Here is a 25,796-nt window from a genome sequence, read left to right on the forward strand (position 1 = left end):
GTATCTTAGTGCTTTTGGTATAAAACCCAGAGTGGGTTGTGCTACATTAGACTTTCATTTTCTTTTCCTGCTAAGCCGTGTTGGAGGGATAGTAACACAAATGTTTACCCATTATAATATTACTAAAATAAAACAAATAACAATACTAATCAAATATTTTAGATGTGTCTCCTTTAAGGATCTTTTGCCCACATCACTTTCATAAGAATCACGTTACCGGGAGGATCCCCATTCTCAGTACACATGGACATGACAATGTGGTTTATATCAAATACTTGAAAAAATGTAAACCTATCGTTTATGTGCGACCATATTTATGTAATATATTTATGATGTAAAATTAGATGTATTTGTATATGAACTGGAAAATGCTCTGGACAGAGTAGCAGGGAAAATAAAACACAGGCAAACTCTGGAGTACTCAAACTAGTTTATTGGGACTTGAAGGACACAGTGGGTTTGGCTTTCACATGCACTCAGCACTTTGCTGTACATCACAATAAGAAGGAAAACTCCCTCATTCATCAGGTCCCTCCCTGCATCCTTCCCTCCCCTTCACACAACAGACTGTGTGAGTCTGTGTGTATTTGTGTTGACGCGTTCCCCAGCGAAACAAACAGAGTATGACAGTCAGAGAATAAACAAAGTGCTGATGTCTGTGTGGGCATTGTCCGGGAGATCGTGCTAACAAGGAGGCACTTCAGTCTGATTCAGATTTTTTTTTTTTCATATCAAGTACAAAGAAAAACAACAAGATCGCATTAAATTGTAAGAAGGATTAAAATGGCTGCATGGAGCAGCTTCCAATACCTCATATGGGGAAAATAGCACATTCTTAAAAACAAGCACAAGACTGAGTGCTCTCCCCTTTTCATTGGCTGTGCTGCTGCGAGAAGGCCACTTCTTTGTGTGGTGTTTGCAGGGTCCTCTGGTGTCCTCCTCTCCTCTTCTGCTCCGACATGAATGAACTGGGCCCATTGAATAAAACTAATATAATAAGATACATGTAGCTGTGCCTTCTTCGAAAATATGCTTGAACACAAAACAAGAGGAAGACCCTTTAGATTCGTGAGGCATTTTGAAGAGCATGTTAAGTGTAAAGGGGCTGAATACAAAAACCTGTACGTGTGACAACAGCGGCAATGCAGCAATATCTTTTACATGGAGAAAGGCATCGGGAAAGAGCAAGAACAGTTACGTTTTTTTTTAGGGGGGGGGATTTAGAAAATAACTGGCATGTGAGGACATCAATACGATAATGTGCCTTAATGAGCAGAGGTAATATTTTCATTTGGAGACAAAAAAACAGCATGGCATGATCTTTAAGTTGTGCAAACTGTAAGTCAGGCTGAGTGCATGTGTTGCTCCATACTCCGGGGGGGGGGGGGGGACTGTGCAGAAAGTTGAGGAGAAAGAAAAAACAGAAACAAACAAAAGAAGAGATTCTCGTTTCTGTACAGCATATTCATTACTTTTCTTAAAAACTCCACACAATGTCAAATATAAAGTGACACTGTAAACCGAGGGAGACGTCTGTGTGTATACAATGCTAACATCAGTAGAATGAGGTATGCAGAAGCGAAAGGGATACAGCTGTCCATACTTACACTTGTCCATGCAATGAAAAAACACAATTCTCACTATTCTGTATGTATGTATGTGTGTGTGTGTGTATGAGTGTGTGTGTGTGTGTATGAGTGTGTGCTGCATGTGTGCTTTAAGCAGTATGATATGTCTGCAGGCTCATATTTAGAGAAAGTTTATAAAACAGATCGCATATTCTGATCCTCCTGTGGTTCTAAATGACGGCTAGAAGATCTTCAAAATCAACAAGAAAAACTGTATCACAAAACTAAACTGTCGTCTTTGGCCTGAGTGTACGCAAGGCAATGTACATCATGTGTTGAGGTTGTCGAGGTGCACGTGTTCTGAATGTTTACGGAGTGATCTGAGGTATGGGAGGTGGAAATACAGGGAAAGAGTAAGTTAAGAGTATGAGTTGTACAGATGGTGATGCCCGGAGGGGTGTAAATAGATTGGAAAGAGATACTGGTACAAGATACAGGCCAGAAAGTAAGAGACTGAAAATGAGCAAAAGAGAAAAGTTTCTGAAAAAAAAAAAAAAAAAATTCACTAAGACCCCATCTTCTATTCCCTGTGGCGGTCTTTATTATACAGTGGATCCCCTGAATATTAGCTTGTTTTCTATCTTAACCTGTTTTCATCAACATCAGTGGCTCTGTTCTATAGTCCAACAATCCTGAGGGTGAGTTAGGTTTGTCCGAATATTTTCCAAACGTCTCTGCAACATTGACCATCCCAATACAAATGCCCAGGGTCTAAGGGCCCGGTCACCCACCCCCACCCCATGGGCTGACCATTTAGGCTATTAGACAGGCTGTCTCCGGCTGCTGCTCAGGCCCCGGATGTGGACCAATCAGCAGCAGGGAAGCCCCTCGGAGCTCCTTCCCATTGTGTGTGTGTGGCTCCCACACAGTCACTGTGCCACTAGGGGGCAGAGTTGGACATGGAGTCCACAGAGTTCACACTGGAAGACTGCACACGGCTGTGGGAAATAGACACCTCTGGGTGCTGCAACAGAAAGTGCAAGAAAAAGGGAGATGGAGTGATTACGTGTGTATGAATGTGTACCTGGGTTTATTATATGTGTTGGTGTGTTACACTTACATGCCTCCTGAAGATCCTGTCCAACAGGCTGCGTCTGGGCGGCTCTGGAGGCTGATTCCAGTCCAGGTCTGGGGGTCTCGCCCCTTGAGGCCCAAACACATTCAAATCTCTGAAGCATTCAGTTTCTATCATCTGGAGGAGAGGAGAGGAGAGGAGAGGAGAGGAGAGGAGAGGAGAGGAGAGATAATTTTGGTAAGTGAGTTCTTCCACCAAGCACTTGAACATGTCACATCCAGTGCACACACTTACCTCATTCTGCCATGGGATGGATACGCAGCCTGTAGTAAATTTGGAGTAGAAGTCATTGTCAGTTTGGTCCAAATTTACTCCCTTGACCGTGGAGAACTGCTCTATGTCCAAAACATCCTTGCAGTACACTGCCCGAGGCTGGGAGAGGGCAATGACCAAGAAAAGGACGGGGTTGAGAGGAAAAACAGGAGACAAGTTTATCTTCATAGATAATTTATAACATTGGAATTTGATATGCTGTTCTTGAAATGACTAAATGTTCCGGTAGTGGCCATTTGCCCGGCGTAAGCATTAACAGAGAAGGTTTCACAATAGATTTGTGTCAGTGTCATTGACTGAACCATGAAGTCATGTGAATTTTACTCACATCAGGCACAAAGGGCGGCTCCACAATTCCAGCCTCCAGCCTCTTGAAGTTGATGTTCTTGAAAAACGAGTGGGCCTTGATACCCGCTGCTCCATCTGCCTGGCACCCTAGCCTCTGCTTAGGGTCTTTGGTCAGCAGCTGGGCGAGAGGAAACAAAGAAGAATCATTGTTCAAATTGTTGTTATCGTTTTGATATGATTCTTCCCTTGTCTCTGTACAAACATCCTTGCTTCAAGCCTCACCATTCTACAGATGGCCTTGGTGTCCTCTGTAAACTTGTCGCTGTACTCTTCCTCTTCCTCCTGCACCCTCCTCTCCACCTCTTCCCGCTTGACTCGCTCTTTGCGGGCGCGGAAGGGCGATCGTCCAGCGGTCATTTCGTAGACGAGACATCCCAGACCCCAGCAATCAGGACTCATGCCGTACTTTTCATTGTTTATCACCTCCGGAGCTAGAGAGGAATGGGAAACGAGTTGTTGTGTTTATGCACTTGCATTTGCTTTAAATTTACTCACAGAAATGTTGACTGAAATGTCTCTTACCCATATAACCAACAGTCCCAACCCTGCCTCGGATGAGGTCCCCTTTAGGCACTTTGATGGCCAGCCCCAGATCAGAAATACGGATGTGTCCTACAACAGCAATGAGTATTAAAATGTTATACTTTTAATTTATTCAAAGTCCTTCGGTTAACGAAAAGTCGTCTAAAATTGGGCATCAGCAGCAAATCGAAAATGCTGTTCAATACAATAAACTCACCATTGTCATCTAATAGGATATTCTCCGGTTTCAGGTCCCTGGAAGAATTCACAGTGGTCAGCAAGGTGTCGAAGAACAAAAGTATCAATGCACACTCAGACATAATTCAATAAAACATGATCCTCTTCAACATTTATTCAAGACAGTGCTACCTGTAGACAATACATTCCCTGTGCAGGTCCACCAGTCCACAGCAGATCTGAGCTGCGTAAAATTGGACCCTGTCCTTCTCGAATCCCGGCGTGCCCATGTTGTAGATGTGAAACTTCAGGTCTCCGCCGTTCATGAGGGTCAGCACCAGACACAGAGCGTCTTTGGTCTCGTATGCATATGCTAAGCTCACCTGGAAGACACGTCGGTACAGTGCTTAGACCGAGAACAGACAAGTTCTTGAGTGCACTGTGCTGCAAATAACACTTCTTTTTGTTCACTCACAACAAATCTACTGTTGACTTTCTCTAGAATCTGTTTCTCGTTGAACGCCATCGACTCTCCTTTCCTCTTCTTTATCCTCTTCTTCTCCAGCTTCTTGCAGGCGTACATCTTCCCTGTCGCTCTGACCTGGCAGGCACACACCTGAAAGAGAACCCTCAAATATTACTACTATTCAAATCACAATAGGCTTCTTCATCATCATCATCATCATCATCATCATCATCTCTTACCTCTCCGAACCCCCCCTTGCCCAGCACTCGGTACTGTCTGAATGTGTCCTTTGTGATTGGTTGCCTGACAGAACACAGACACAGCCAAATCCATTAATAGATGCTCATGTAGTATTGATTATGACAGAGATATTATCTACTGAACTCAATACCATCCTGGTCTGTTTCCTGTTCAGGGTGGGGCCTCCTGGACACAAGTTCACTTTCCAGACACAGATGCAATCAAGGCGGCTCTGAGAGCCTGCTGTTTACTTCTAACTGCCTTTCGCATACACTTTGCAGGAAATGTTTTCCTGCTGGGAGCCATCACACTCTTTAAAGAGTCTCTCTCAACTGCCATGTCACAGTTTTTACATGTGTAAGTATCTACATCATATTAACTTGAAAACTGTTGGTTTTCTTATTCCAAATTTACTACGACAATTTTTTTTGGTCAATCTTGTCATAAACACTGTACTTTTTACTAAACTACATTTATCTGAGAGCCATAGTTACTAGTAATGTTATATTTTATATATATATGTTTTTCAAAACCAAACATATAACCAGTATATATAAAAATAATACAATGTAACTTGTTAAACTACCCAAATATGAAATATAACATTTAAAATGAATCCCAAGTATTTTTATTCTTGATTTATTAAGAACATTAAGTTTTTTTGTCCTATATTTCACCCAAATGCCTTTAAGTCTTTGAACAGAATATATATCTCTGCCAAGGATGCTATATTGTTTGTTTGTTTATCAGCAACATTGTTAAACCAAATCCAATCGGCTGATTGTGCTCTCAGGATTTGAATATGTCAAATATATGGCTATACAATCAGTCCAGTATAATAAAGAATTGCCCCAACCGACCTCTCCAGTATCTTCCACTGCAGGAACCGGTCAAAGTGCATGGAGTTCTGGTAATCTTCAAACGGAGCTCCACTCAGGTAGTCATGAACGACCCTGATCAGATACACAAGGCTCAGACTTAACACTTACAGCTGAGAATACGATGAGCGAGGTGAATAAATAAAGAGAAGAGGCAGAGGAGAGACAGGTGAGAGTCCCGTCGACAGGTGAGCCGGGAGGTACAGAGTGGAACTCACTTGCGGCAGCTGCTGAAGATCTCCTTACATGGACTGAGCTCGAGGTTCTCTCTGCACTGGTCTGCAAAGACCTCTGCTATGTCTACACGCTGAGGTGACTACATCAACACATGTAAACACACACAGTCACATACGCGCGCACACACAAATACATCATGTTTAATCACATACATGGGCTCAGACTGAGGAGAAACAAACATTACTACTCACTGAGCACAGAAGTTCCAGTGATTAATTTGTGCAAAGATTGCACTGTTATTATTGTATATTTATTAGACCCTTGCGGTTTGTGAGGGACTCTTCCATTCAGCTGGAACTCTGCATTATTGTCTGCTGAATTTAACATTAATCTCTTTAAAAGGTTATTAAATACATTGGGAAATAAATAATATTTAGAGGCTAATGAATGTATCAGATAAAAGAACTTACTTGTTCTGAGAGAAAAGTCTTGATGATCTGGTTCCCTCTGCTTTTTCGTTTTTCATCAGGTGTCATCTCATAGTCTTCCTAAAAAAATAAAAAAAATAACTCAAGTTCACTAACACTGTCCTCCAAATATGATCCTCAACATATAAAATGAAAGCATTGAATTTAATTTCTGTCTTAAGATCCCATGTACTGATGTGTGGGTTCTACACTCTAATCTGCGATTAGGCTCACGAGGAGGAACGAGTCATTCACTAAACGGAGGGTCAGTAGTTTGATTCCCGGCTCCTGCAGTCTGGGTTTCGATTGGGACTTGTAGTATTGTTAAGATTAGAACCAATTATTACATCACCTATTATATAGGCTGTAATTAATTATGTACAATTAATATATTCATAAATCATATAATAATGCTTTATATTTTAAATATAAACTTGAAAAACAAAAATGTTTTACTCTTTTATAAATTTCCAACTCCTGTTTCTTATTAGTTAACTTTCATAAATGATAATGAAAAAAACTGAACTTTTAATTTTCACAGCTTGCGAACGTAAAAGTATTTTAATAGTTAGTTCAAGTTAAACATTGGTTTATTTGTTAGTTACAATCAATCAATCCTTTAAAAAAAGTGAAGCCTAAATGGACAGTAAAAAAGCTCTTGCAGCAGTATAATAACATTCATTAGGAAAAAAACACAACTTCTTTCATAACATGAATTCACAAACAAAACCGTTGCCTTCTCTCTCCGATAAAATCTACCACTAATCAAATAGACTTAACTCAATTCCATCAGTGGAGACCAAAATCACAAGCCCCTCCCCCATTTCCAGCTGAAAAAAACTAGAAAGTCAAACATTGGTCAAGTTCCCTCTCTGCCTTTAATGAGAAGCATAATCTTTTGTTTAATTTGTACGACCGAGTAGCTGCTGATCAGTGGTGACGAGGCCTCTTCACAGACACACACCTCTCTCTCTCTCTGGATCTGTGTGTCGCTGTCAATCTCACACAAACATATGCTGCTCTTGGCGGCGTGTCTGAACGTACGTGGCTGTTGACACAAACAGGTCCGGCCGTTACTCACTGAACATACTGAACATCTCCGAGAGGCGACAACATGAGAAGTGCTCTGATGCATTTCCCAGAGAGCATTTCAACTGCTCAAAAGAGGTGGTGGGGGGTGGGAGGGTGGGGGAGGACGGGGGGGCTGCACACTGGCCCGACTCTCTCTGTCTGTGGCTTTTTCCCAACATGGTCCTGTGTTGCCTGGCAACCACACAGTAAACACGGCGGGATTCCGTGAGGTCCTGGAGTGTCACAGTGTGTCACACCAGTGTCACCGACTTTCCACTACAGAACACACGCATACACACTCATGTGTATGGACAGTACACACACACATAAGCCTGGAGCATTAGGAAAATCAGGCTTTAAAAAGCCACAGCGTCACTGACCCTTCGGACAAAGGATAAATAAGTCATGCAAAGCATACACACTGTATATAAGGCACATATGTAAATATATTAAATAGTACGGCAGAACAACAGTGAAAGAGAGAGGGGGGATTATTGCCACCTCATGCACTCACTCACGCACAGACACACACGCACACAAACACAAAAATAGTAAATGAGCCGTCTGACACCCACCCTTCGCTGGTGGGAAAAGAAAACGCCCCTTTACCCTTTTGGAAGCAGAGGGGATCCAACACACAAAAGCACACATAAAATTGTGCACACAATCACCTTCTAATGATAGAAGAGGAAACACTGAAGCTCACAGAAACTCAAACACACCATCTCCCTCTTAGTCAATGGTTGTGCTCATGGTTTAATGGCTTCCTCTGATGATCTCACTTATTATCTTAGCATTTTATTCTCATTTTATCATCAGCATGATGCTATCGACCCTCCCATGTGTCTGGGAGAAAGTGGGCGTGGAGTTCAAACTAACAGTCTAATTTACTAACTTTTTGTTAAACTATGGTGACTACTCTAGAAAGATCCTCTTATTTTATATATTTCCACTCATGTCCTGTATTTGTCTTGTATCTTAGATTTGATCTTGAAGCACATTGTGTCTATGCTTGTCATATAAAATGAGCCATATAAACAAGCTTGACTTGACTTTGGATGACGTAATAAAACGGTTTCTGTTAAACATCATAGCTGCACATGTTGCATGTTATTTAATCACTTGAAATACAGTCTCCTGCCCAGTTTTAATCGTCCTCAGGCCTGGCCTATTGTCAGTGAAGTGACGAGTACAAAGCTCTGAGGCTCTCGTCACATGGAGTGCAGAATTAGCCTCTGAGTGGTTTCCCCCTCGCAGTGGACCAGCACAGCAGGGGAGGGACGGGCGGGAGGGGAGGGGGTGTGCGAGGGGATTGGATTGGGTGGGCGTAGGGATTGGAAGGGGGTAGTGTGGGAAACAATGCTGTCCTTTCTGCCCCGTCACATACCCCGCAAATATATTCTGGGCATAGATAAAGACTTTAATGTGTCATGTGCGAGGTTTTCTGTCTAGACGCACAGAGGGAGAGGGATCGACGGACGGGGGCATGGGGGCAACAGGCCGGCAGGAGGTGGGATCTGGGTGGTTGAATAATCACTACTCAGTTTAATTGTCTCCTCTGGCTGCATGACCCAGCGCCGGCGTGCATTCAGGCCATGTAGTAATCAAAGTGAGTGCAATGGAAAGAGTGGATGGGTGTGTGTTTTCTAGACCTGTTTTCATCCTGTAAAGAGTTGGGTTCTCTGCCCGCTACTCTTAACATAGTCACACCTGGAAACATATTGATGCTGCTTATTCAAGCTTTATAGAAAACTCGACATTTACTACAAAAATGTGTAGTAATCTTTATTGAAACAATTAAAAATTTTGACAAAAAAAGTAAAAGAATTTCCAGCAGACAACCATGGACTTTGTTAGCTGACTGTTGAAGATTTAACATGAAGGCAAGTGCTAAAACTCGCATGCTAACAAGTTTTAATATTTTCTGCTTATTTGTTTTAAAATGAGACTCATGTGAGAGGGTAATAAATGCATATACATTCATGTATTGCTAAAAAAAGAAACTAGGGTGATGCTACATGTCCCAGACAGAAAGTCAGCATCACATAGGCCTTCTGATAATCCACGAAGAAGACTAATAATGCTTTAGATTTATGGTTTGATCTTTACATTTTTAACAGTATGTTTTATTTTACAAGAGAAAGCTAAAAAGTAGATCACTTGGTGTTATTTTTGACAAATGTGGCTGTTCAAACAAGTTTTGCTGGAGTGAAAGTCGAAACCTCACAGACCAAATAAATCATTACTCTAAACTATTATGCAGCCTACTCACATTTTGGCAGCCATGCTGTTGGTACTGGATGGGGTCGATGTTAACATAACACAATGAAATAATATAATTAATGTTTGATCCATTCCTTACTCTCTATTTGGGGGGTTTTGGAAAGATTAAAAGAACAAAGACTTCCTTGAGATACCGCCATAGAGTTTATATAAGGAAGGACGACATGTACCAAAAAGTTTCCGCAGCTGGCTTCAGTATAGGCTGTACATCCTGTGTCCTCCATGTTAACATATGGTACATGGGCCAAAGTACAGAGTTCACATTGCATACATTTTTCTCAAAGACGCTTTCTGTCAATTAGATTGTTTTTTATCACACTGATGTGTTCAGGGGCTCTTTTTGCAGTTATTTGCTGCTATAAAAGGGGGGTGAAGTTTCCCGATTGGCAGCTGAGATTAACCCGCGATTGGTATATATATCCATGCACACTGTTCAGTTGTGGAAGTCCAAACTCTTAACCCCCCTTTTGTTCCTAGTTATTAAATTATAATTGGTACGAAATGTGGAGGTAAGTCTATTTATGGTCTAACTCTAATTGTTTTGTTAATATACGCTTTGATTGTGAATATTAAAAGGAAAAAGAGAGTTGAACGTTGACTTTCTTTCTTCACGTTCTATTGCATGATTCTTAAGGGTGGACACCTGGGAAAAGAGATGGGTTTGCATGCAAAAGCATTTACCATTGCGTCCAGTAGCTGGATGCATCGTTGCAGTTTAGGTCTGGTCTCACAGTAAAGCCGGAAGAGGAGCCTTCCAATGGGCTGTTTCTCACAGAAGCTGACATAGTCCCTCTCTGCAGAAAGAGGAAAACATGGTGCACACTTTAAAAACAAAGCTGCTGGTTAAACATACACTTCGGACACAGGTGAGCACACAAACACCTACCGATGCTGTTCCCCAGCTCAGTGCACTGGCTTATGTGGGGGAAGCGAAGGATCTCCTTCCATTTTTTGCTCCTCCCTTTGCGCTTTCCTCCGCCACCTGGACAGACAGAGAAGGTCAAGACACGAATGTCGGAAAGTTAGAAAGAAAGAACGGAAAAAAGTTGAGCTTCACTAGTGAGGAGCCGAATGAAAGGCTAATGGCTAAAAAGCATGGGGGGTGGCGTGAGGGGTGTTGTTGTGTGTGGGCTCTCCCTGAATGAAATCATAGTCTCAACTTGTATATATAATTCATAGATCACAGCCCACTTCCTCCGTAAATCTCTCCTGTCTCTGCTCAACTTCTTCCTCACTCAGTAGCTTTTCTGGAAGTGAAACAGTGTGTGCGTGTATGTGTATGTGTGTGTGTGTGTGTGTGTGTGTGTGTGTGTGTGTGTGTGTGTGTGTGTGTGTGTGTGTGTGTGTGTGTGTGTCTCTCTGTGTGTGTGTCTCTGTGTGTGTGTGTGTGTGTGTGTGTGTCTGTGTGTGTGTGTGTATGTGTGTGTGTGTGTGTCCACGCAGACAGACAGCCTATTCCGACCAGCTCAGTTCCCATCAGAAACTTGGGACTTTGACAGACTGGACTGGATTCCACTGCTCTGAATAATGGTGCATCAGCTTCCTGCAGCAACACGACACCATCATGAACAAAAGTCACTTACATCCACGTCATCTCTTTGGATCCATGAAGGAAACATACTCTGCAGCCAGCCATTAATCAAATTGATCCACTCTTAAACTCTGACTACCTCCACTATTCCATCTAAACCCTGTTAAAACCCCCTCTCCTAGATTGTCCAAATTCTAATATCCCTGTTTTCCATGCACTCCACTTTGCTGTACCTTCTCGTGTAATGTTAGTCTCAGCTCTCAGTATGTGAAGACTAATGAACTGACAGGGATTTCCTTCAGCCGCGCTGCTCATAGGAAATTGGCTGTGAGTAGCTTGCCTAATGTGAGAGGCAACACTGAGAGCATGAGAGCGGAAGACGCAATGACAAGCAGACATCTTTAAGTAATAATCCAGGAATGTGAGACGTACGACGTCATGATGGAGCCTCTGAGGGAAAACTTAAACAGCGTCTGTGTCAATCCTCCGGAGTTACTGCCTCATCCCTTCCCTCGCGGCTGTTTGAAATCTATCTCTGACTTCCTCTTGAACACACTGTGCTGCCTTTGTCTTATTATACGACACGTAGACTTAAACTCCAGAACTTGTGACACAAAATGTGTCGAATGAGGACTTACTTTGAAGTGACCTGATGTCATGTTAGAACTCTAAACAGCTCATTTAATATCCATTATGATATGAACAGTTAAGGTAAATGTTAAAGAGCTCATGTACTGTCGTTGTGAATAATGAGTTTTCGTGTGAACTGCTTGATCATGTATACGCTGTCCTACTAAAGTGTCGTGTAAGTTTTGTTATCTTCTTTTTGTATTTCCAAATGGCAACTGTTGCCACCAAGGAAAACACATAAACAAACACATTTCTTTATTTTAGCCTATCTGCACACATTTGACTGTACTTTACATAATGTAAACATCTTTCAGCACTGAGTCAGTGAAAAATTCTCACGCTGATTTAGTTTCCATCCGACTCAGTTTAAAACAAGAAGCATAAAAAGAGCCAGAAATATGCCCCAGATGGGTCTGTACTGCACAAGACCAGGCTAACACTGAGTTGGAAAGCTCCTGGCCTCCAAACCATCGGCATCCTGTTTCAGTGAGCAGCGAATTTAATGTCCTCTATAGCAGGAATAACATTGTTCTTTTGTTGTGGGGGGGAAGTAGAGCGTTATAAATCAAATGAAATAAAAATGTTATTTTGGTTTTAGCCTGTTTGGAAACAACCGAAAGAGAAACAAAACACAGGTTTGAATTCTTGTGCTGTTGTTTGTATTAAAAAACATTCAACTAATGGACAGGGTGAAAACACAGGCCCCTTGGAGGAGGTAAGTGCAGACCTACTAGAGTAAAGACCTGCTCTGCTCTCTCACATAACCCATAGTAGACATGTAGTTAACTGCCCTAACTAGTGAACTAGTTATGTTAACCACGGCAGCTTACAGTGCAAGAGTTCTTAAAACTTCCGGTTGGATATTTAATATATGGACCCTTTGTCACTACCGCTCCCAGAATGGAGGTCACATCCCCACAGGCAAACAAAAGAGCTTGAATGTATTAATAACCCAAGTCAAAATATCCCCAGGAGAATCATTAACTTCTAGCACCTGCTCCCCCTCAACATTACTGCAGACCAAACCAGCTGTAACAGGCCCACTTCCTTATTTAAGCACCACTTGCTCTCTGAAAACAGTTAATATGTGACAAAAATCAAAACCAGCGCTCTCTGCTGTGTGGTCCAATAATTAATCTGTTTTAATAGAATCATGACGTCGGCCTAGAACCCAGAGCAGCGGCACTGTGAGCAGAGAAGGTCATTCACCCACGGGGGCCACCACGCTAAAAATGAATAAACTTGTGCTACTGTGAGAAGGCGTTTGTGGATGTGTCCACCAAATGGCGTCGATTTCCTGCGAGGGGTCAACGTCATGTCAAATAATTGTACCGAACATCAGCGCTCCACCCAGGCATTCAACTTCCACACAATGCTGAGACATCCACAAATAATGTGGTTCCTCCTTTTTTTTCCCCTTTCTGTGTCCTGTTTGCTTTTCTTACCTCTAAACCTATTTATTTTATATTTTCTCCCCACTCCTCTTCTTCCCCTTCCTGCTCTTTTTAAGTTGTGTGTCCTGCCGTCATCTTCAGCGCCTTCTGTTTCCTGGAATCCAGTGAACTTTTCTTCTCGAGGATTTCTCTTCTCAACACTTCATATCACACTTCAACCCTCTTTGTTTTGCGGTTGAATGAGGTCACAGCTTTAACAGCTTTATGAGCATTTCAACGGAACATCCCTTTCGAATAGTGGTTCCCTTCCTTTTCTATTTTTTTTAACCTCTCAAACAAAGTCATCTATTAATGGCTCATCATAATTATCCTGTAAGTCAACTATAATATGCAAATATTAGTTTTAAGTAAAGTGAAGGGGCTTTCTTCTCCTGTTATACATCCATTTAATCATCCCAAACCATAGACTGTATGAACGACATGCCTGCTCCCAAAAGTTAAGCCAAAGTCTCTAGATTGTCCCCTGGTGGTTGGCTGCAGTATATGCCATTTATCGTGCTTCCTCCATGTAATTGGATGGTATACGGAGCAAAACAATTTTTTCTCAAAGAAGCTTGCTTTCATTTACTTGCTAATAAAACATTTCATTCTTTACTGTGTGTGGTAAACCGAGTTAGAGCATGTGAAAGTTAGAGGACATGCAAACTTCCTTCCAGTCGTGTTCAACATGCCCAGCTGTTTATTCCAGGAAGGAATATGAGTAGCAACAGAACATCCTCACACGAACACACCCAGCCACTCCCACTAACATGCAAATATTGTGTAAATAAATTATTCTGCATAACAAAGTGATCCATCAGGATATAGCAAGTCATTTCCTGTCCGGTCTTTCTGTGCTGCATCGTTAGTGGCCGTTTGCCATCGTCTTCTCACTGAAGGGGAAATATTTCGGCGCAATGTAGTAAACTAGATCTGAGGAGGAAGTTTACAAAATGGTTGTAAATCAATACAAAAGGAAGCAGTGGGATTTTAAAGGCGTAGTGTGGCCCAGTAAGAAAATAACCTCTACTTATATATGTTTAAATTTCACATCCAGGTCGGTGACTCTGGGTTCCTGTTTAACAAACCCTGACTATTAAAAGTATGAATATGCTCGTAAATGTCGTCCATAAAACCTCTTGTCCTCACTCCCCCGTCTAATTCTTTCTCTATTAAATAGCCCTCGCTTTCTCAGGGTCTGTCACTTACACATGAATAGAAATATGCATGGCTCCGTGGCTGCGCTGCTGCACACAGGAACTTGCCGGTCTAATTTGTTCCATGCGGGTAGTGCGGTCGCCGCCCTTTATTTATGTTTCTGCTTAGCAGCTCTGACATCATGAAGGCATGTCAAGTGAAGCAAAAATAAGGTCAGAGAGGGAATGACATCCGACTGGCGTAACACCAGGGGGTTACCGGCATCCCAAACATCTGTGCGTGTTTGTGCAAACACACACACACACTCACCGACACAGACAGTGTTTCCTCTGTGACCTGTCTCTCTAGTAATGTCCTCATGCCCAATTTAACCGACTCGGCCAGTCCTGCAGGCCCCATCCGTCCACACGTTTGAAGACGTCCCTGCTTAAGCTGTGAGGTTATGTTCATGGAGTGTTGACGCACAAAAGACTCAAAGCTGCAAGGCAAGTTTGTAGCTCTGTCACACACGAGCACACACATAGACATATAGTCTCTGAGGTGTCAAACAAACCTCTTAAACAGCCCCTCCTGACATACACGTAAAAACGTCTGCAACAGGATGTGATGTGGGAGCGCTGTGTGTATACATGCCATTCTCTATAGACACTGTGAGATAAGTGAGAACCATTGTGGTAGTCTTCTCCGACTCCTCGCTGCACCTCGGCCTAAAATTTCATCCCCAACTCGCACACAACTGATCATTTCTTTCTGATTTTCCAACTCTCACATCACCTCCTTTGTCGGATCTGTTAAATGTCGGCCTCGCTGTTGAGTCATACCGTGGTGGTCAGCGAGGTACCAGCACGCTGAAGACAGGCCGCACCAGACTATCATACAAATGCTTTGTTCTCGCAAATCCTCCCCCTTCCCTCTCACCCACAATGTCCAGCTGTTCAATACTGGGATTTCACATTAGCATAAGACCTGCAGGTGAAGCCAAGTGTTTTTTAAATCCTGTTTCTCAATCACAGGGGCCTGCACAGAGATTATTATCAGTAGACAGTTCTGTTTATCACAAAAACGTCTAGATGACACAGTGTAGATATCATCTCTTGCAAATACAGACAGAAAAGGAGCTGCTAGGAAACAAATTACTTTTCCAGATTGCTCCTTTTGAGGGTTGCGCAATAAGTTGTGTGCAAACCGTGGCATGTTATTTTGTGAACAGCGAAAGCAGAGGTTTAGAGATGTGAATAAAGATGGAAGATGGATCGATTCAAGCACCAACATATCCTATTCTACCAGTTTATTAAATGCCGTTGACAGCACTGCAATGAGACCCTACGGTTCATATTTGAACCAACTCAAACCCTACAGCACACTTTAAGGCCTTATTACTCGTGGCACCGTCCTCCACTTTTATCTACATGTAAATAACTTGGAGGACATGTCAAGGTTAGCCCTCAGGTTCAGTTTAGCTGCAGCGAGTGTGTGTGTGTTTGTGTGTGTGGTCCCTGTGCCACAGGAAGGGATGGGGAAACGCTGCCCAGACCATAGCAGAAGGGGAGGACTATAGCAGGAAGGCACTCTTTGTTGCTCTGTTCCACCATGATGTCATTTCACTCCCGCTGTCCAGCCACCTTATTATTATTATTTTTATTATTTCCACATATTCCTCATCATCGCAATAATGGCGGGTGGATCTGGCTGTAGCATCTGCGAACGCGCTCAGAGCAAACATCTGTGACGTGCACCTTTTACCCGGCCACACTGCAGGGGTCACATGTTAGACCACTTAATAAGGGGTCATAAAGTCAAAATAAGTCATAGACAATAAAAGGGAGATGTAATCAGCAGTACTGATGTGAGCGTACAGCTGTGTATGCTGTTGACAACAAGACCTGAATCTGAGTCCACCGTAACAATGTGGCTTTTTTTAGCTCGAATGTATAAGTAACTAACATAACTCACATATTTTCAGTGAGTAGCATGTCGCCCACAGCTACGTTTGCACCACGCTTCGAGAGAAAGCCTCCACAAGTGTGACTTTTTCCCTGTCTTTGTGTCCTTGTAATCATTACTGCTATAAATAGCAACCAGCCCAAGGGCAGGAGCGACGTGTTAATACAAAGTGAGGTGGTCAAACCGGTCCATGACCTCAGAGCTGGTGAGCTGTGGCAGTTGTTGCTGGCGTCACCGTTTCTGTGCGTGTGTAATGTTCGTGAGCGAACGAGCAGGAAGACGCACGGTGTGAAGACTCGCCAGCGACGGCAGGAATCTCACAAAAGCAGAAGAAGGGAGGGTACATTTCCTGTCTGGGAAGAGTCAGGTGCCACAAGTTTCCTGCTCTATAAATATCTAAAATATGGAATGTGAAGGAGGGAAAAACATTCAATAGACTGAAATTATATAACCCAGTGGGCTGTCCAATCAAAGCACCACACACAGCACACAGAGCACGCCGGGTAATACACGGTGTTTGCTCATCCATAAAGAACCAGGAGGACAGAGCATAGTCCACATGAAGCCGGCCATAATAGGACACTCCTGAGCTCTGACACGGTGTTAGTGTGTTTGTTCACCTCCATAAATATTTTGATAGGGGGAACATTATGGCACAGTGATCTAAAATCTCTATGAGGAATGATTTTTAGCTCTTCTCACTCCGAGTCAAACTCGGCAGTTACATCACAAGTGAGCAAACACGGATGGAAGTGCTTGCAATGAAAACAAGACTTATCAAACTGATGGGACACATGGTGCAGGTGGATAGATATTATTGAATGTGAGAGCGTGTGCGTGTGTAGTGTGTGTGTGATTGTGCGCGTCCATCCCAGAAAACAGGGTTAAGGTGTTTGCGTTGCCCTTTTCAAACTGCCCTTATCCTCTCGGACTCTCGGACCAATTCCTTTTCGTCCTCAAATACGTGCACACAAACAAACACACAAACACAATCTCTCCGTGAAGATGTTGGCATTCCATATTCTGTGGTCCCTGTTAAAGCAACGTCCCTTGAATGAGGGTGTTGTGGCTTTAAACTGAACTGAGAGAAAATACTGTTTCAGGTTCTTAACCCATTTATCAGGTTAAAATTAGTTTCTATTAATATACTTTACAATATTAGAAATCATAAGATGCTCATAAGGTTCTCCCAGAAGGCCGCATGAAGAACCCTCAGGGCATAGACTTCCATAAATAACACGTGGCTCCCTGTGTAAGACTGTAGCTGCATTGTCTTGACTTTAAAGAAATGGCATGGCCTCGTGTTGCTGCCGTCTCTGTAATGTGCTGTGTGTGCCTCAGCATGTCTGCATGGACCAAATAAAAATGTCCACTGTCTTGCATTAAGCTCCTTATACAGCAGGGGATATTCGGGGAGGAAGCTTCAAAAGTTACAGTATTGATCATTCCCAGATTAATGCACATCAAATATTCATTGGTTGTTCCATTAAACAGACGTGGCAGCAGTGCAGACCACAGGAAGCACATTAAAATGCTGCATAAGTAATCACCTGCATGTCTGACATGGCGGAAAGTAAGATATCATCAGTTCGGCTGCTCGGTGCATTCCTGGAGTACTTCAGTGATGAGCTGTTCAAATTTTCTCCATGCACTTCCACTCAGCCTGCCCTGTCCATTTCCACTTTTAATAACCGACTCCTATACTTTCCCAGAATTCCACTCGACAGTCCCCAAAGAACAGGCGTGAACTTGTTGCGTCCAGCTGAGTTACGTATACTGTGTGTGTGGGCAGAGGCAGCAATAACAATAGAGATAGTAAGAGCCAGAGAGCAGAATTTTTTTCCCCACTCAAGAAAAAATGAGTCACACTCCTACTCAAAACACAGCGAGCCTTGTGGCATATTGTCGGTGGAGAAACGGCCATTCCTGCTTCTCCTTTGCATTATATCTCCATGTCAAACTGCTGCTGGATGATGGGGATGACTCAACACCGAAGTAGTCACGTCAAGAAAAAACCTGACTTTCACTTTCAGATTTAACTGAAGTACAGTACAGCAATTGTAACGGTGTATAATCATATAACCCCAACATACAAGGTTTGATACCAGGCCTGGGGTCTTTTGATGAATATCTGGAAAATGTCAGAAATCATTTCACAAACACTTAATTGTAGTGAGATGATCTGAAGAATGGGATAAACTACCTGAGAAGACTAGATGATGTAATCGCTGCTAATGGACCATTTACATTTTTACATTTACAGCCCTTCATTGAACACATAAATCTCATTCCCCTCAACATACCTGTTTTTGTATTATCAAGATCCAGGAATTATTCCCGGCAAGATTTGGGAATATGTTGAATGCTAAAGAAAATGAAAAGAACAGAATCCTGTATCCGCCCCCTGATCGGGAACGTCCCCCACATTTAATCGTTTCTTCCCTGACACGTATCACATCCCTCCACCAAGTTTTGTTTTCTCTTGTTTGTGTAAACAACAACAAACAAGAGGCATCAGTCTGGACCAGAGTGGTTGATGCTTTAATTATGCTTTTGTCAGCGATCGTCTTTTTGTTTGCAGGTTAACCTAAAAGATGGTTTTCCATGAAAGTTTGTGGATGGGTTGGGTACGACCCGAGACAGAACCCCTTTGATCTTTGAGTAGATTCAGACTAACGGGTGAATCCACGATGTTTTCCCTCTTTCTTTGACATGGCGAGAGCCTTGGTGGGGGGGGGGGGGGGGGGATATGTTCAGTCACTCTGACAGTGAACACCGTGTCTTGAGGGTTTAGTGTTGCAGACATGATAGCTGGTGGTGAAAACTTAATCAAAGTGAATCACCTCAGAGGGAAAGTGATAAATGTGAGATGTGTAAGAACGGGTCATAAAAAGCCCTGCAGCTACTTGTAGACTTTCTTCACAACTGTTCTTTTCTTATCCCTTTGCATCTTTCCCATCAGAGGAGGCCGGCGAGGGAACAACAAGCTTGTTTTCCCTCTCATGTATTTTTACTCTCCCCTACATTAGGGCTCTCTGCCAAATAAAAGTTGGCGGCATTATGTCACGGCTCTGTCCTCTCAGAGGGGTCCTGAGGGAGGAGCACTCCAGGCAAGTGTTGTTTTGTTTCCGCTTGTGTGGGACGGAGACAGTTTGTGTGTGACAACAGAGACACAGTGTCTTATGTACATTATTCATGACGGTTACCTGACAGGAGGAGGAGCGACCGACAGGACAACAATAGCCGGCACTGTGTGTTTGATGGTCGAGGCTGCACAGTTGAACACGTCACCCGGCTCATTTGAATAAAATGCTGTTAGTTGTAACAACACCAGCTGCCCCAGGCCTGCCAAGACTTGTTTCAGTGGCATCGCTTGAGGAAGCGACTCAGCCCCTCACCCCCCCTCCTGCAGCAGGAGCTCGGAGACGCGGTGCACAATTGGAGCCCACACAGATCGCTTGTATACAGACAAATGCCTTGTGTTTGTTATCGCGGCTTATCTTGTCTCATGCATAGCATCTTGTATTGACAAATCAGCTGACCTGTAATGTTTGCACTAATGAAAATATTAACCCTGAGAGTACAAAAAGAAAAATAGGGGTGTTTTCAACACAATAGAATCCATTCAGGGCTTGTTTGCGACTAGAATCTGGGACTGTATTTGAATCCTATTGGACTTCACAGACTGACTCTGAATGACTGTGAATCCACCATTTTGGAAACTGATGATTGAGGTTCAACCCTTTGGATTCTTCTTCTTGTTCCTTAGCACACTAGTCCTAAATGTACCTCTGCCAATGAGGTAACAGTATGTTTCATCCCCTCTCTGTTTGTTTGCAAGCAGGATTACACAAACATAAATGAACAGGTTTGCACGAAACGTATTGGAAGGGTGCAGTATGAGTCAGGGAAGAACTCATTAAAATGTGGGGCAGATCCAGGATTTCAACTTTCAATTTGTGTGCAATTAGATTCAATTTAAGGGAACTGTTGGGCCTCGGTGGAAGTAGGAACTCTACTATGTGACGTTAATGACTTCAGCAATTAAGACAATTGTCAATGGTTGCAGATTCAGTTTATTTCAGTAAATGAATCTATTAGTTGACTCATCATTGCAGCTCAAAATCCTTTTATAGTTTTCATCTAAAACATGCATTTACATAGGCTTTCAAATAAGGTGCCTGAATCATTAAAGAGATTTCTCTATAGGCTGCAAACAAATAAACTACACCATTGTAAAATGTCACTGGCGTAACAGTCTTCCCCTTTCTGAGTAAGTCTGCTTCTCAGACTACTGACGTATTTAAATCGGTTGTTTGAGAGTGGAAAAAAGAAGCTAAACAAATTGAGAGAACGGTTGCTATGCTCTCATCATGTCCCTCCTTAGTTACTTGGAAATAAACTAATTGGGTAAACACGCAGGCCGTTTTACCCTGGAGATGAGTTTTTACTGTAGTGGTCCCACTGTGTGAAGCACTGCACTACATTTCTACTGCTTTGTATTTGATATTTACATATGCAAAGACAACGTCCAAAATCACACGACTGGACCAGCTGAAGGAGCCAGCAGGCAGCAGAGTGAAAGTCATTCTCGCCGGCCTGAACTAAATACCCCGGCTCGGTTACCGCAATTCAAGAAACGGCATCTGGATGCAGCGATGCAGTTTTTCCTCCTTGCTCTCATTCACTTGGACAGCCGATGACGTTCGCTCGCGTGGCTTGGAATCTTCGGCGGCTGCCAACAAGACTTGTGAATGGGGAGTCAGGCAGAGGCAAGGTAACACACACACACACACACACACACACACACACACACACACACACACACACACACACACACACACACACACACACACACACACACACACACACACACACACACACACACACACACACACACACACACACACACACACACACACACACACACACACACACACACACACACCTGCACTGATGTTGCTTTCGTCAGAGCGGCCGGGTTCAGGTTACATTTACACAAAGGAATTCAGCCCCACTCCCCTCATCTGCTAACGCACACATAAATCTACAGTTTCCTTGGTAGTAAAGCTGCACACTCAGTTTACCTGTGTGCCAGCGAACATTAAAACCGACTGCCACTGAACCAAACATCCATGACTGAGCCTGAGTAAATTTCCAGAAGTTCCTCTTGATCTGCTGTGACCCCAAAGTTTCCTCAGCCCGAAAAGGATCTCAGAGACAGCCGAGCACATCGGCACTTCCTGCCGCTCCGACGTGGTGAACCCCACTGCAGCTGTCAGATGATACTCAGATGACCACACGCTGGAGATCGGGGTGTTTCATTTCACCACACACTCAACATCCATAAAGTATCTACCGCAGAGAGCAGAGAGCGGCTCCACAGGAAGATGGAGCTCGGATGGCGGTGGCCCACTCAGTTTGTTATGTAACGATCAATTAGATTAAATAGCTTATGGGCTGCATCTGACTGATAGTGTAACAGTATTTGACTTTATGTAAGATACTTCAACAGACGGTGCAGTATGGTCAGAGCTGCCCATTTTTTTCTTTTCTATAGAAATCCAAATGTCTATATTGTCTACTGTGATTATCATGGAACAGGAAGATGATGAGTCCAGAACAGTGGCACGTCTAGGATTTTTCTGCATCGGGGGATATAAAGGGGCCACAATTTCGACAGAGGGGCCAATTATATGTCTAGCATCCATGCACAAATCCTGATTCAGTCAGGTGCTCATTAAATTAATTCCTTGTTCTCTTTAAGCTTTGAGCTTTGAGTAAAGCAAATACAATTTAACATTTTTGTGCACTACTAAGGGACTAGTTTATATATATATATTAAAAAAAAGAGAGACCATTGACAGGATATGGGCCAATTATATGGGATTGCCTCCCTGGGTCAACTCCTTGTTCCGCCCCTGCTCCGAAAGATTTTTTTAATCCAACATCTGATGGACACCCATCTGCAACTGGGGCTGATTTGAACCTTCCATGTCTCAGTTCTCCTAACCAATGACAACGCAACAGTTGAACCCAGATCAGTCACTGCTCACACAGAAGAGCCAAAGAGCAATGGAAGGCGGACTCAAGGCTGCATTCACTGCTCCTGGCATCGGGTCATCAATAGCCTATTATCACTACACTGGACAGGCACTCACACTGTTTTACTGATTTGGGAGTTGTGAGGACGGCGACATAAACAAGGCAAAGAACGCAGTGTAAGCCGGGCCTTCCTGTCATGCGTCTAGGACAGAAGATTCAGGCTTCGGTTCAACTAGGGACTCAGGACGCACTCGCATAAACAAACAGGAATAAACACTCTTTATTTGTTCTATTCACATTCTCCCACTGTTGATGGTACTTGACCTAAAATGATCCCCTGTGTATACTGTTCTCTCTCATTCACATGAGCAAGACAAGGAGGAGCGGGCACCAGCACCAGGGATGTGCGCAGCCTTTGGCACTGCGCCCTGCAAGACAAAACCTCCCATGATTCAGGCCGTTAATGAACATGACCAGTCGTTGTGAACACGCTCACAACAACCTGGGACATATTTCAATGTGCACACTGCAACGGCCCTTAGATCAACTGTTGAACCAGTCTTATGTGGCTGCATTTGCAGGGGCCATTGATCAAACTGCGGTGAAAGTCGTGCTTCAGCTATTAACTCAAAGAACCATCTCATGCCTTAATGTGAAACTGTAAAAAGGCCTTTCACTCTCCCATACAGTCGGGGCCGGGGCTGGATGAGCACCAATGGAGCAGCTGGGGACAAGCAAGATCTGTCATGGGTCATTAACTGCTCTTATTAATTCATGGAGCTTAATTCACCCGACCCCGTCGTGCTCTGCTCCCACAAAACAAATCTCCAGGCTGATGCGCAGGTGAAATGCATCCTTCGGAAAAGGGTTTTGACAGCATGTCAGCTTCCTGTTTCACTTTATTATCCCATTAATTCCCATGGAACTCTCTCTGCCCTCTGTGTACACTCCCAACATGTCATCGTCGGGAGATAAATGGAACGGGCTGCCAGCCTTCTCCTGTCTTCTCCTGCGTCACCTTGCAACACCACAGAGACGGTTGCCATATGAAACCACGTGCTGCATGCAACGAAACTTGTCTATGCACTTAAAAGAGGGTGTGTGTGTGCATGTTTGATACGGCACAAAACTGAGTCCCTTAGACTTTAAAGACAATGATTCAGAAAAGGGTCTAAGAATGCAGAACCGAGTTCCAAGAAAGAACTAATGCTGCCATGCTTTTCTTATTGGGACTTTAAAAAAGCCCCTTCACTTATAGATTAGCATTCGTTCTGCTAAGACGTAAATTAGATATCTATTTTTGTCGTCTTAATTTTCTCTGATTGCAGTTAGCTTAATATAAGGTGATATCCTTAGGCGGGCAGGGGGCATTAGCTCTAGAGGAAATCTGATTGGACTGTGACGAGCCCCTGTAAGTAGTCTTTAAAAAAAGATTAAATTATTAACAATACTAACTATGGTTTTTTGAAGTGCACAATTTGCTTCAACAAGGAGCAATTTTCAAAATAAAATCAATGTAAAGCTCTAGAACTAACAGTAAACAAGGAGTGACTTAAATCTGCACCTAACTGAATCGTGAAATGGCAATTGAATGTTATTGGCCCCTCTATGTTAATTGTGGCCCCTTTATGGCCCCTGATTTAGAAAAACCCCAGATCCGCCACTGCTGGGAACACATCTGATCATTCTTTTGCAGCCCGGTTCACGCAAACATGAGACAGCTTTTCTTGAGGTGACAGTTACCGTTTCATTTTGTATGCATCACAAAAACCGCTGACATTCCCCTACAAGTGAAATTGAGGTGGCTGTACAACCCACGGTGACTGATTCCCATTCATGCGAGACAATCATGGAGTCAGCTTGCATGATGTTTACCTGCAGGCCTTCCTCCTGCCCTAAGCACAAGCCGACCTCCCTAACGCGCGCGCGCGCACACACACACACACACACACACACACACACACACACACACACACACACACACACACACACACACACACACACACACACACACACACACACACACACACACACACACACACACACACACACACACACACACAAAGCCATTAATGACACGATATACCTTATTATTTCCCACTCTATTGTCAGACATGAATGATTGGGCCTTTTGTCACACTTAAGTATATCACTGGTGGAGCCACAGTTTTTCTCTGTGCAGGCCCCATCTAAAGCAGTCACGTCACCAGATCAGCCTTCATATGCCCGCTCGTTTATCCCCCCTCCCCAGAAAGAAGTTATTCCCTGCTCCAGTGTGTGCCTCAGCATGTATAATATTGCGAAAGAGCACATTCATTTGCACAGACAGCGAAAGCGGATGTGGAAGGCAGCCCCCCCTTCCTCCCTCTCTCCCTCTTTCATATGTGGGAAAACGCAGACGAGCTGTCAGAATCGGCGAGAATAAAACAATCCACTGATCTCAGGTCCACATCGATCACAAGACGATCAGTGTGTTGATGTGTTCCTGCCTGTATTATTGCACAAGACCTGTTCTTTCCGTTGCATGTGTAGCATTTACCTGCCTACAGTCCGCAGGCTTCCTACCTCCAGTGCAGGTCATCATTACACGACCATTCTCTCCTTTTCTGCTGCACACTGCTGTGCGCAAAATGTGCCACAGCCTGGCCTACATACCCACTATTTACACTCCTGGATGGGTCAACTTACCCTCTCTGGCTTTAAGCAGTACAGTGTTGGCTACTATATTCTCCAGCTCCATCAAAAAAATGTAAATGCAGGGGATTTCGGTTCTCTGGTGCGAAAAAAAAAACAAAAAAAACAGCAGCGTCCTTCAGTTTGTGTGCCGTGCGTGTTCTCTTCACTCCTCGTCGGTACCCGAGCAAACCTCGCACGTATCAAAGTCGTAACAGATAAAACAGGATGTCATAGATTTGCTTGCAATGTAAACTGGGCATGGTTCTTCTTGTTGTGGGCTGAAAGTGCGGCGCTGCATGTCTACTCCAATCCCCCCGCAATCGTTCCATGCGTAACTCGGGTGCGGGACCTCTCCGATGCGGGGAATCATGAAGTTTCTGGAGGCACCGATTACGCGAAGGAGAACCGGGGCTCCTCTCGGCGGATTCTTTACAGCAGGATACAGCCAGCTTCACATCACAACAGCAGGGGTTGGCTGAGTGCACCAGAGAGAGGACATCAGCGGCAGCGCGCACACCCTCCCTCCCTCCGAGGTCTGTGCGTAATCCAAGTGGGCAGGGCCTCTCTGTCACAGCTGCGTCAAGCCACAGACACGAGCGACACCACCAGAAGTTGTGTGCAACTGGCAGCCAGTCAAACTACCGCTACTTTGTTACAGCCACAAGCGTAAGATCCACCAAAGCTGCTACAGTTTAATATAGCAGTAAAACAATGATAATATTCCTTGATATAAATGTGGGTGTGAGACAAAGATGAGGCTCAAATCAGCAGCTT

The 25,796-nt window shown here is 43.6% G+C and overlaps 1 protein-coding gene across 1 annotated transcript; it reads right to left on the bottom strand.

Annotated features, from left to right (window-relative positions):
* Window positions 1–413: 413 nt before the first annotated feature.
* On the bottom strand, window positions 414–25,543 carry grk5l (G protein-coupled receptor kinase 5 like). Its single transcript, XM_053420778.1, has 16 exons — window positions 25,035–25,543; window positions 10,492–10,587; window positions 10,287–10,399; window positions 6,255–6,332; window positions 5,826–5,923; window positions 5,590–5,682; window positions 4,729–4,792; window positions 4,499–4,639; window positions 4,216–4,406; window positions 4,064–4,101; window positions 3,847–3,936; window positions 3,547–3,755; window positions 3,305–3,442; window positions 2,938–3,075; window positions 2,689–2,820; window positions 414–2,592 (listed from the first exon to the last, which is right to left on the bottom strand). The coding sequence occupies exons 1-16, from the start codon at window positions 25,084–25,086 to the stop codon at window positions 2,509–2,511; spliced, it is 1,755 nt and encodes a 584-aa protein (XP_053276753.1). The 5' UTR covers window positions 25,087–25,543; the 3' UTR covers window positions 414–2,508.
* Between the last annotated feature and the right edge of the window lie 253 nt (window positions 25,544–25,796).

Source organism: Pleuronectes platessa, chromosome 4, assembly GCF_947347685.1.
Source record: "Pleuronectes platessa chromosome 4, fPlePla1.1, whole genome shotgun sequence".
In the NCBI taxonomy this organism is placed as follows: domain Eukaryota; kingdom Metazoa; phylum Chordata; class Actinopteri; order Pleuronectiformes; family Pleuronectidae; genus Pleuronectes; species Pleuronectes platessa.